Consider the following 12510-nt stretch of genomic DNA (forward strand, 5'->3'; position numbering starts at 1 on the left):
AGCTTTTCAGTTTTAAGAAGTTCCCCATCACCTCAGGAACTCTCTAATGTGTCCGGTTATGATTAGCACCAGTTTCTTTCACACTGCCAAAAACAGTATGAACATCTGGTTCCTACGAAAAAGCCTTTCTGCCCTTCCTTTTTTTATTAAATAAATAACATTACTAAGGAGAAGTGATTCATGTGTGGAACATAACTTCATCTGATGATGAAGTTTGACTGATTCATCCATTCATCGGGAACATAACCATGCAGAGGGAGCCTCAATCAAGCATCTTTTTGGTCTGAACCAGAATCCTGCTCATGACAGGTAACCTAAATGCATGCTCCACACCTACCCCTAGCAAATCCTTCCTCATTGAGCATGCTGTGTTCACAAGCTGTCCTGGTTTCAGCTGGGAGAGAGTTAATTTTCTTCCTAGTAGCTGGCATGGTGCTGTGTTTTGGATTTAGTATGAGAATAATGCTGATAACACACTGATGTTTTAGTTGTTGCTAAGTGCTGCTTACACCAGTCAAGGGCTTTTTCAGCTTCCCATGCTCTGCCAGGTGCACAAGAAGCTGGGAGGGGGCACAGCCAGAAGAGTTGATCCAAACTGACCAAAGGGCCATTCCATACCATATGACGTCATGCTCAGTATAGAAACTGGGGGGATTTGGCTGGGGGGCAGCGATCGCTGCTCGAGGACTGCCTGGGTATCGGTCAGCAGGTGGTGAGCAGTCGCATCATGTGTTTTTCCTGGGTTTTGTTTCTCTCTCTTATTGTTTTCCTTTTCGTTACATTTATTATTTTTTTAATTTCAATTATTGAACTATTCTTATGTCAACCATCAAGTTTTCTTAATTTTGCTCTTCCGATTCTCTCCCCCATGCCACTGGGAGGGAGGGTGAGCGAGCAGCTGTGTGGTGCTTAGTTACTGACTGGGGCTAAACCACAACACAAGCCTCTGGAAGCCTCTGGGAGCCTCTGGGAATCAGACAAGAAAGGCAGAGAAGCAGCACCCCTTCCGTAAGCCTAGAGCTGCATGTCCTCACTCAAAGGTGTACGAAGATGGCCACAGCATTGATGCCGGAGCTATTAATGTACCCAATTTTCTAAATACCATGAAAACAAATATGACATTTCGTAAAATGCTGTACAACAGACTTCAAAACTCTGTCAAGTATCAGACATTTCCGAGATATTTCTATGTCATTTATCTGCCCAGGGCTTACTTAGGTAAACATTTTATTCACTTCAATATTTCCCTTGTTCCTGAGCTTTTATTTCTTGCTCCAGCCTAGTTTATAACTTAAAATGAGTCTGCATAACATCCTCTTACACCATAACCCAGAAAAGCACTCTTCCCATCATAAAATTACGCTGCAATGATGTAACTCATTTTCCAACGCTACGCTATCCTAACCGAGACAGACTTCAAGTAAGTTGTTGGCAACGGCATCTAAACCTCAGGGAGCACAAATCAGCATTCACAGAGAAGTTCTCCCACCAGATTAGCACAATTCAGAGGCTGTGTCTAGCTTCTGAATGGCACATTTGCTCCAGAAATGTTACTTATATATCACAACGTTATGCATGTGCCGCACCGTGACCGGTACTTACCATCGCTACTCCCTCTGAGCACTACATCTGGAGACGGTGTCTGCTGCGAGCGGGAGCCAAAGGAGTCCAGACTGTCAAAGGAATCATCTCTGCCGTGGCGAGGTGGGGAGAGGGAATCGCTGCGTTCAGAGTCCCAGCAGTCTATATAGCCGCTGTCACGAATGCTGCGCTTTGGGCTCTCAATTTCTTCCGTTTCCTACATGGAAGTACAGCAGGTACCTCTTCATAAAGAAGCCACTGACGTACCCGTGAGATCCATTACACATCAGACAACAAAGCATCTTCCCAAATACTAAAAATTTCCTCCCCAAAAAAGGGTTTCCTTGTTTTCTACCCCTTCTCCCCTTCAAAACAGAAGTGCAAGCTTGCAATAAACCCCAATTTTATGCTGATTAAGAGGAAACCCCACTCATTAGATTAGTACGATGAACTAAGAAAAAGTTGCAATAGGCAAGTTAATAAACAGATCAAAACTGAAAGCAACCTGAAACTTGACTTGTCGTCCATAGTCCATAGCACAGGCAAAGGCACTACAATTTTAACATCGTGCCTGCATCAGGTTTAAGTCTGCTGCTTTCCAAAAGATCCCCCCCTCCCCTTGTCCATCTATTGTATCTGGCCAGGACACCAGCAGACAGCATTTGTTGTTGCTGCTTCAGCTCAGCAAAATAATGAAGCAGTGTGCCCCAGCCTCCCTCTACCTTAAAGAGAAATTCCTGTTATGAAAGAGGGATGTCTTTCTGAAGCAATCAGCAATGAAAAATATGCAAAATGCTTTTCCTGATGCCTCAGAAGAATTCAGTTGTGCTCTTTACTCTTTGCCAGCTCCTGGCTCTGGGGGATATGAAAGCACTTGTAGCTGACCCACATGTTCAGAGCCGGGAGAACAATGGTTGTCTTTGACAGCCCTGTGATTATAAATTCTTTCCAGTGCAACCAGCACATACTAAAACACTGAAACTCCAGCAGAGGAAAAGGTCAATAGAAGCCATCCTCACCCTTGCATTATAATAAATCCCTTGTTTCAGAGAGCGTCTTAACATTAATTACAACCGCACAGGCCGAGAAAAAACAAAACTAACTACTTTTATGCAAAGATAAATCTGTTTTTTTCTCCCCCGACAGTAAGTAAAGTCAGAGATGTGGGTGCCATTATCAGACTGACATTTTGTGACCCAAAGAGGTTGGAATGTGATTTTTTTACTTTTTCTTTTTTTTTCCCCAGAAGCATTTGAATATTAATTCCTAATTAAGAAGCACCCCCTGCTTACCACTAGCTGGAGCACAATGGCTATGTTGAGCACAGCTCCCACTGTCCATGACTGCTAAACTTTTACCCGTTACTAGTATCGCCAATGAGAAGATCAATCAAGAACATCACAGTACGCTATGGTGGGCTACCTCCACAAGAAAGTGGGTTTGCTGTAGAAGTGATGGAGGAGAGCCCTGCAGAAACACACCAAAGCTTCCGTGCTGGAAAAGAGGGAGGCTCAAAGCGAGACAGAGAGATCAGACCCGACGTCCTGCAGACTTTTCAGGAAGAAGGCTTAATTAGTGCCACTCACTATTATGCTGCCAAAATACCACATTAAGGGCAGCAGCAAAGGTCCCCTAAGGCCAAGCTAAACTGTGGTAATGTCAGTAAGTAACCTCACTGCAATCTGAAGTGAAAGTATTTTCGAAAAACAAATAAAATTCAGCTAACAAAGTAGTAGTTGGATCCTATGTAATTTCCTTCCCCAGTCCTGCTTAGTGAACTAAAATACTGATAGAAACACTAGACAAGAAAGATCTGTCTCCCTGAAATCTGCATGAGTTACACACATCCAAAAACAAATCTAAAAATCCTATCAAAATTCTATTTGTGACATGATCCAAAGATCTTTCTAAAATTCAAAATACCCTAAATCCCCTCGTCCCTTCATACCAATCAGCTATTCTCAATCCTCAGGCACATTGCCATTTTCCTACGTTACTGTATTTGAATGACATAGAACTGCTCAGCAGCTACAGGGACTTAAACACAGGCAAAAAGCCCCATCCTGCATTCACTATCTCCCAGAGTTTGAAAACAGTCCAACTGTGAACTAATGAGTTCTGCAGACCCTACTTTCAAAGGCCTGCTGATGTTAGTTTTGCATGCCGCTCACCAGGAATTAGGAGGCAGGCACCAGGATGGGATCCTAGACTTCTGTAAACATGCTCTTTACAGCCTTCCCCTTTGGCAAAGCTATTCTCCCAGCCCAACTGCCGTCTCACAGATGGGTACTTGTCCTGCTTTGAGCAAAACGTCATCTCCCAAATGTTATCAATGGGAAAAAGAAAGTGGTTATCTGCAGGACTGATAACACCATAACACAACACACAATAGCACATTAGTCTTTCGTATTATCTAACTAAAAACACAGTATGTCACTGAGTGGTAGTAAAAGCATGATTGCCAAATATAAGATGTATTTCTCCAGGAAGTTCCACCCACTAAATATAATCAAAAAGCCATGGATGTTTTGTCAATGGGAGTTTCTAGTAAACAAGAATGCATATCCAAATAGTTAATGAAATTAAAAACAGAGTAGCCTGAATAAAATTAGAAATGAATAGCCCTTTCAGTATGAGAAGTAGAAAAAGATGAGTCCGAGACAACTTACGTCTGAGCTGTCTTTTGATTTGCTTATTAAAAAAGGAGGGCAGAGAGGATTTATAACAAAAAGCTAAACCAGACTGAATTTATGGTCGACTTAATTATTAAATCCAGTGGAAAAAAATGCCAGTAGAGAATGTGATAAAGTGTCTTTTCATCACTCAAGCTCAGCTATAAAGAACATCAGAGCATTGCACAGCGTGATTAACATGTTCTATTTTACAACGAAATCCTCTTCAAATTCAGTAACAGACAAGCGCACAATTGTCAGTGGGAAATACTGCAGGGGTACAGGAGTAGGGAGGTGACCTTAACATAAGACACCAGTGGCCCTCATCGCAGCACCACCTAAACAAGGCTTTTCAGGACTGCAAAGTGTTCTGTTTTTACATTAAAGGAATACCTAGCTTTCAGCTTTTATGAGCTCTACTCTGCTCCCAGCTCCAACATCTGCAATGAATCAAGTCCCAGACTCTTGCTTTTGTCTTCGACCTGCAGTGCTCTGCACTGCCCAGCCAGGCGCTCCACGACCATCAAGCTCCCTGGAGAACACTGCCTTTCAGTCCCAGCCTACTTCATCCCACAAAAGGGCTCAAGATGGGACCTCCAAAATGCTCTGATGATTAGTCTGATGGGTAAACATCACATGGAAGAAGAGGAGCCTCATGCTGTGTGATTAAACATTAAAAAATAAACCACAATACCATGCATCACTAACATTATAACAACCTGCACTTCGGCAATTTTTCTGTGCTAGCTCCCTTGTCCATCTTTGTTTCACCTTTCAGACTCTTTGGAGTGGGGACTGCTCCTTCCCTGCATCTTCTATTTGGAAACAACTCAAATACTAACTTCATTTCTTTATTGCTTGCTCTCAGTCATATCACTTATGAGTGGGAAAGTCCCGAGCGATTAGCGCCGCTCATTTTGAATAAAGACCAAAATAAACCTCTGCTGAGAAGCAGGATGTTCTCTTTTCCTCTCTATTTCTCCTGCTTGTTCACAGGAACTGGCCTCACAAGCAGGGATTTTACCCGTCTAGTTAAGGCTCTCCAGTCACACTAGGGTGTAGGAACTGCTATCAGTCAGCCCAGTATTTCTGCCTCTCCAGTGGCAATCCAGTGCTGGCCCTCTGAGATCCCAGAATGAAGAGCTGCAGCTGGTGCGGAACTCAAGAGTAAAAAGCAGAGTCTCCCATGGTCCCCAAACCCTACTGCCTGTCGTGTCTTGGCTGTTACATCAGATGGGGAGGGAGTAGCAGGCACGAAGCTCTCTGTGGGCTGCGGAACATATCTGCATGGCGTTTCATGAGCAGTATGTCCAATACACGCAGTGCTAGCACTGGGTCCTGCCATCTTCTTACACGCCTGCTCCTTGCCCCTTCCATCCCCATTAAATGTGTGCTTGGATATCAACACTAACCATTACTGAGGCTAAGTGTCTCATGTCGAGGTTCAGGGCATGCTGGAGCGCTCAACCAAAAGTCTCCAAACCACCCTACAACAAGCACAACTTTTCTTTTCTGACAGAGCTCAGCTCATCATAAACCACCAAATATGATTTCAGCCAGAATTTAGAGCTTGGCAAAACACAGATTCATCATAACTATAACCTTGGTGAAACATAACCTCCTCCTCCTGCCCTTCAGCTTTATTTAGATACTTTGGTTTGATGCTTTACGTTGCAACTTAAAAACAAAAGAGCTGCCCACGAGACTGAATGTTTTAAAGAAGAAAAATCTCCGCTCCTGTGAGTCCTGTCACCTTACTTCTAAGTCTCAGCTCTTCTAGCTGAAACTCTGTGTCATAAATGAAAATAATTCAAACCAAGACCTATGGAAATGAAGACGACAAAGCCACATGACAATTCTAAAGCCCTGTTTGACATCACATGCTGCATCACCAATATCAGTACAAAGCTGGCTGCCAAAGAAAGTTGTGTTCACAGCTTGGTAGAGTCGGAAACATTTCCAAAGGAGATAGGGATTTACTAAGTAGTTTGTACTCCAGCCCCCTACTTCTCTCATATTTAGCAACAAACAGGTTATTTATGGGAGTAACAATTTGAATGAAATTTCCATCCCAAAAACATAACAAAAAGATACCTTTCTCATTTGTGCCAGCAAACCTTCAAACTCCTTCAGGTTCAGGGTTGATCCACTATATGACGTGCAGCTGTTTGCCGCTTTCCCTAGCCAATAAATGGTGACTAATACCTGCAGAAGTTAATAAGAATTAATTGAAGCCATCTACACAGTCACTTAGCTAAATTCACTTCCCTTCAGCATCTCTCATTTATTCTAAACTGCACAGCAGCACAAGATTTTGTTATAAATCAGAATTGAAACGAAGTGTCTGTCAGTGGTTAAACAGAAATACATCGAGCAACTACGAAAATTTAAACAGTCCTACAGAATATGTAACTTGACACATTATCTTGCTGGTATTTTTATAAAAAAATTAAACTGTCATGTCTGCCTGGAAAATAAACAGCAAAAATAAATCTGAATAGAAAAACTAGGCAAGATATTTGAAACTGTCTACAAAACACACTTATAAATATATCTGTTTGTAAATCCAATAGGAAAAAAAATCCCTAGAGAGTACTAATACTAGTGGTCATTAATTAAAACCGTTAAGGCTAATGGAATAAATAAAACATCTGAAACGTGTGCCTGCCTATTTCAAGGACAGAAAAGGTAGCTCCATTTTTAATCATCTTAATGTAATTAACCAGATGACATGGGAACATTTACTTCCAGGCTTCTGCTAGCTTAAGAAATGTGTAGCCCAAGATTAATCAAAAGCCATGAGCATCTGGTTGTTTCTATCAGACTGAAGTGAAAAGAGTTAGTGGTTTCATTCAAGTTCTGACTTGATGTCTCCCCATAACTCAAAAGTCACTTCAAAACTAGCACAGAAAAAAAACCAAGAATTGCTCTTGCAAATGTTTATATACCCTCTCACTCCTTTAGTTAGCAAAGAAATCTGATCTGACGCTGCTGGTGCCGCACTTGTTTTAGGAAAGGAGAAATTAAGATGCTCAGGATGGTCAAATCCAACACGTCCAAAAACACTGATATTTTTATATCATGCAGGGAAAGCAAACAGTCCTTCTCTGCACCCACATATGTCTCCACTTAAAGCAATGTCTTTAATGGTACCTGTGCAGTTGCAATTTGGACTGGAAACCAATCGTCAAAGGCAATTCAGTTCAATGTTTTGCACTGGTTAAAAATGCCAAACCATCACCTCAGAACTTAGGGCTTTTTCTCATTTAATGCTCGTTATTTCTGCATATTCCATGACATTGCAAAGTATTTAACTGCAGAACAAACAGGAAATATTTTGATGTGGAAAAGATGTGCAACCAATAATAAATAATAGTTGCCATTAACTGTCTCAAAACAGTTAAATGAACTGAAACATAGTATTTTGTGTTTTGATGGGACAGGGCCATATAATTCATACTATATAGTGACCTAAAGAAAACAGAACTAGGAGAAATCCCAGGGGGTCATTGGGGACAGACATCTCTGTCAGACTCTTCTTCCCTAAAACATGCACCCACATTGCTTCAGTGCTTCCTCCTCAGTCACATATGCTAGACTTCTGACTAGCCTTTTCTCATCAACTTTCTCTAACATCCCCATTTTTCATTTAAGTGTGATGTCCAAAATCACACACAGCACTCCAGCTGAGGCCCTGCCAGAAAAGGATACAGCATGTGTCATACAGATCCCCCGTTTAAAAACAACTATGGTGCATCATGCAAAATATATTTTATATATAAATACAGATTATATTTTCCTTTAGTTTATAAATAATATACCTGCCATGAAATAACCGAATAACATTTTTAATAAAGTTCAGAAATTTTCTCCTTGTTTTTAAAATTACATCCAAATTGATACTACTGTGCTGAGGGAAAGGAGGTGGTTTTGCCAATACTGATTTTTTTTGTCTTGAAACAACCTTTATCTGAGCTGTTTTCCTTCAACCAGCACTACTGAACAAATTTATGTAAAAAATTCTTATGGTACATGTTCTCAAGTTAAGTGAAAACACTTGCAAATATACTATTCCTAGCAACCAGGAAACTGTCCAATTCATTTTGCCATTCAGTTCTCTGATGAAGGTTGTGGGATTTTTATTTATTTCTGCTAGCATTTGATCACTTTCTCTCTTCTTCCTTTCTTCATCCACTCCTCCCCGCCCCAATGTCACATTTGCACGCAATTCCGACTGGCTGCCAGCCGAGGTTGCAGGATCATGCACCTGGAAAGCGTATATTGCCCACAAGCACATTGTGGAGGATACGTTTGAAACTTTACCTTTAAAACAATACAAGATATTGTTGGTACAAAGATATTTAGCCAATGCCCACAAGGGTGCTAAAATGCCAAAGCTGAACTCCTCCCCCGCAACTTTGCGTGCTGGGTGCAGAAGATATTACTCTAATGATGATAGGAAAGACAGGATGAAATGATTTGGGGTTTTTTAAATGTTTTTGCTTTTGTTATTTTTTTTTTTTTACCTGTAGTCATGATTACTGGCTTGCAAAGTTATTAGGAAAAGGTCTTGGCATTTCCTAGCAGTTTACAGGGATATGAGCCAAATATAAAATGAATTTATAACAGTTTACAGTTCACTAAGGACAGACAGCTTGCTAGGCTTTAGGATAATAACTAACCCTGAGACCAGCGAAGTTTAGCCATTTTCTTTTCTTCTTAGCAATTACAGGAACCATTATCATTGCTATTAGTTTAAATCAACATGAAATTAAAGTTAAATGGAATTAGTCTTTCTGGAAAAACACTCATTTATTTGGAAGAACAACGAGAAAGCTAGCAAATCTGACAGTAAAGACTTGCATCTAGATCTAATGATCATTTTGCTTCATTTTAAATACTTTGTGCAAATTTGCTTTATGCCTATATGTTCATGAAAGGCTACAAAAGAGTAGCTCCATGGGTGAGTCAGACCATTCCCAGTGCAAACCATGATGGACAGCACAGAGATCACATTCTTTTATCCCTTAATTAAGCAGAGACAAACATTCTCCATTGTATTTGTATCGAAAGGCTGCTTTGCCATAGCAGCTCTATTAAGGTTTGCAGCAGAACCTGGTTAGGTTTGCGTTCAGAAGAACTTTTCAGCAATACTCATCTGTACTAAGTTTTTACTGACATAATTGTTGCTCAGGCCAAATACAGGATTAACCAGACCAAAAAAAAAAATACTCTAAGTCATGTACTTACATTTTTCAGCTTCCTACTATAGTCAATGTTCCTGGTTGCACACACACACACACAAAAAAGAGGGAAAAAAAAAATAATCAGAAAGCAGACACACTTTCCAAGAGCGTGTACGCAGCAGATCACGTTTTCCCTAACAAAAGCCTGCAGAATGCTTCTGCTGGCTGGAAACACATGAAAGCTAAGAAGATGTAGTTCACACATTCATTTATTCATAACGTGGGAGTATTTTGTCACCATTATTTCAATCATTAAATTAGAATTCTGGAAGTACAAAAAGAAAATGTGTTTATAATGGTCCCACAGTAAAGTAGGACAGTGCCAGAAATATTTCCTTTAAACAGTATTGCTGATTTCTTCAAAAAAGAAGACCAAAGTCCTCACTGCTAAAATGCGTTCTGCAGTAATCCAACAGTCAGATTCTGCTCTGTGATAAATCACGCAACCCTTACAGATTCTGGAAGCAACTGAACATGCATAGGAGACCAAGGAATTCATCACTAAACATTAAGGAAATGGAGCAGGTGCTTCTGTGGAAACAAGCCCCACAAAGAACAAAGTAGATGGGTGAAGCAACAAAGATCCTACCACTTGCAACAGAACCTGCTGCGGAAAACATATTTATTTTTTGAATGTATATTCAAGCACTCAGATGTTGGCATCCTTCTCAATTTAGTTTTTCACCAATGTTCAAAGAGGGGAAGTTTTATGTTAGAAACAACAAAGCACAAAGTTTGCACAAACATAAACAACATTTCAAAATTCAGCAAAGAAACCATTAAAAAAAGAATGGAGGAAATGTGTATCACATTTAGGTGCTGAAAAATAAATAAGAGCACTTCAGATTTAGTACAGATTGTCTCCTGACTATTTATAATGGAATTGCCTTCTACGGTAACAGAAAGTCCACTCCAGCATTAAAGGTTACCTGATAAAAACAAAAATAAATGTACTTAAATCTGTGAGAACAACAAAAGCCTAAATATAGGCAATACTAAACCAAAGTATTTTTGATAACATCTTTTTTAACATCTTTTTTAAGCCAAAATTCTATCCACCAATACCCACATACTAAGAAAAATAAAACAGTCCTATTTTTTTTCTTAATAAAATAGCAGTGGAAAAGAGTCTTGTTTAACAAGTCAAGAAGAAATTCTTTACAGCATTAGCTCATAACTTTTATAAGCTGAATGTTCCAAAAAAAATAGACCTAATGCATATTTCAATTAACATCTATGTGAAAAAAATGGTTTAAAATGTCATTATCTTAATCATGTGCAATAATGTCATATTCATCCTTTACAACAGAACAAATACTATTTCTACCATCTTTAAGAAACCCCAAAAGTCTTCTAAGAGGGAGGAAAAAAAAAAATCACCTTCATGCTTTGGGAACTAGCTAGCAGAAGACAGTCTTGAACATATTTCTCTACAACAGTCATGGACTTGGCTTATACACCTCAACTCAGTTACTCAGCGTGAACTTGGACGGTGCTAGGAAAACATTTGGCTCATTTCCACAGCTGCTTTCTCTGAAGAGTCGATGGGGAGAAAAATCCATGCCAGGGAGACACTTCACATCTACCTAGCATCACATTCAGTGGAGGGCCAAGCCAGCTCCGCAGAGTTTATTACTCCTGGTTTAACTTGCTTACGTGCTGGACAGCTCTCCTTGGAGCTCCATGCTAGTCCCAGCCTCTCAACCTGCCTCCTCCGAGGTACTCCACCACTCTCAACCCCAAAAGATCAAGCTTCTTATCAGAAAGACCCTTTCTCTCTGGTTTTGTATGGAGGTTAGGGATTGCTTTGCGACTCTGTCCACTGTCATGATTTTACAGGATGTCGTGAAGAACTTCCTTCATTGCAATATTACTAGATTTAGAAGAAATATGTAACATAGCCCACTCTCACTGGTATGTACAGGCAAGAAGAACCTCATATTACAGCCAGAAACTTGGAAGGGAGCAAAAAGTGGGAGACTGTTCCTTAAAACAAGGAAAGTGGCCAATTCAATTTTCAGAACCTTCGAATTTTCCCAGACAGTGCTTGAACACCATGAAAACTTGCCCAGCTTCCACTGCCAGAAGGGAAAGAAAATAGAATGCCGCTGAAATTTAGTAAATTGTTTCCATATACTTTTCTAAAATGGATATGTCTGACCAGGATTTCATTAGGGATCTTTTTGGCCAAATCTTTTTAGCCAAATGAAACAAGGCCATTCAATCAACTCAGCAGTATTTGCTTGTCTGTAGAGCAATAACTTTTAATAGTACATGACAGACCCCAAAATTTCAGGAAAACTTCTAAATAACACCAGCTACAAATTTTGTTAATTTTAAGAAAGTGTGGGGTGCTCTTGCTTTTGCGGGGTGGGGAGCTTGATTGCCGTTCATATAAACAAGAGAAAAATACAGTTTGACTGCTTCTGTTCCTCTAGTCCACGATGACAGTGTCTTCTCTGAAAGGGACAACAGTTGCTATTTAAGACCTCAATCTATGGCTATATGGACTTTGATTCAAGCCTGCTCTGTGTGACCTTAGGCAAGTCAGTAATTTTTCCTGTGCCAGTTTCACATCTGTATTTTAAATCACTTTGCGCAGTGAAATGCTGAAAATACAAGCACTGGAGTCTAAGCACCTAGTACTCCTTGCAGTGAGGGACATGCACATACCATGGCTAAAAAGCTGTTGATTAAAAGGAGATTTTTAAAAAAAATCACTTCACCCCACAAAAAACATGAATTAGCTATTAGGAAGCAGAACCTCTTAATATGCCTGTAGTAATTCATGTGGTAGTAGGTGTGTGGCTTTGGTGAAAAAGTCTCTAAACTGTGGCATTTCCAGTCCACACAGTTCACATAGACATCCTCTGCCCAAATATCGTGGCCCAGCTTATAGTTCTTTTTAGAAAATAAACAGACTGTGCTCATGTCTGCACCTTGTAGAGTCTGAGAGGCCTATAAATGTCCTACAATGCATCTTCAAAACAGTTTAATCTGAAATAAGAGAG

At 40.2% G+C, this 12510-nt stretch overlaps 1 protein-coding gene across 1 annotated transcript in view; it reads right to left on the bottom strand.

Moving 5' to 3' along the window:
- LIMCH1 (LIM and calponin homology domains 1) overlaps positions 1-6371 on the bottom strand; it is a 70751-nt gene extending 64380 nt beyond the window's left edge. The window contains exons 1-2 of the mRNA XM_075709130.1: positions 6348-6371; positions 1603-1798 (exon numbers count right to left, since the gene is read on the bottom strand). Of these exons, the coding sequence (XP_075565245.1) occupies positions 1603-1798; positions 6348-6356 (205 nt within the window). The 5' untranslated portion in view covers positions 6357-6371. The remainder of the gene's footprint in view (positions 1-1602; positions 1799-6347) is intronic.
- Positions 6372-12510: the final 6139 nt, after the last annotated feature.

The sequence above is a fragment of the Pelecanus crispus genome, chromosome 4, assembly GCF_030463565.1.
Source record: "Pelecanus crispus isolate bPelCri1 chromosome 4, bPelCri1.pri, whole genome shotgun sequence".
NCBI classification, from domain to species: domain Eukaryota; kingdom Metazoa; phylum Chordata; class Aves; order Pelecaniformes; family Pelecanidae; genus Pelecanus; species Pelecanus crispus.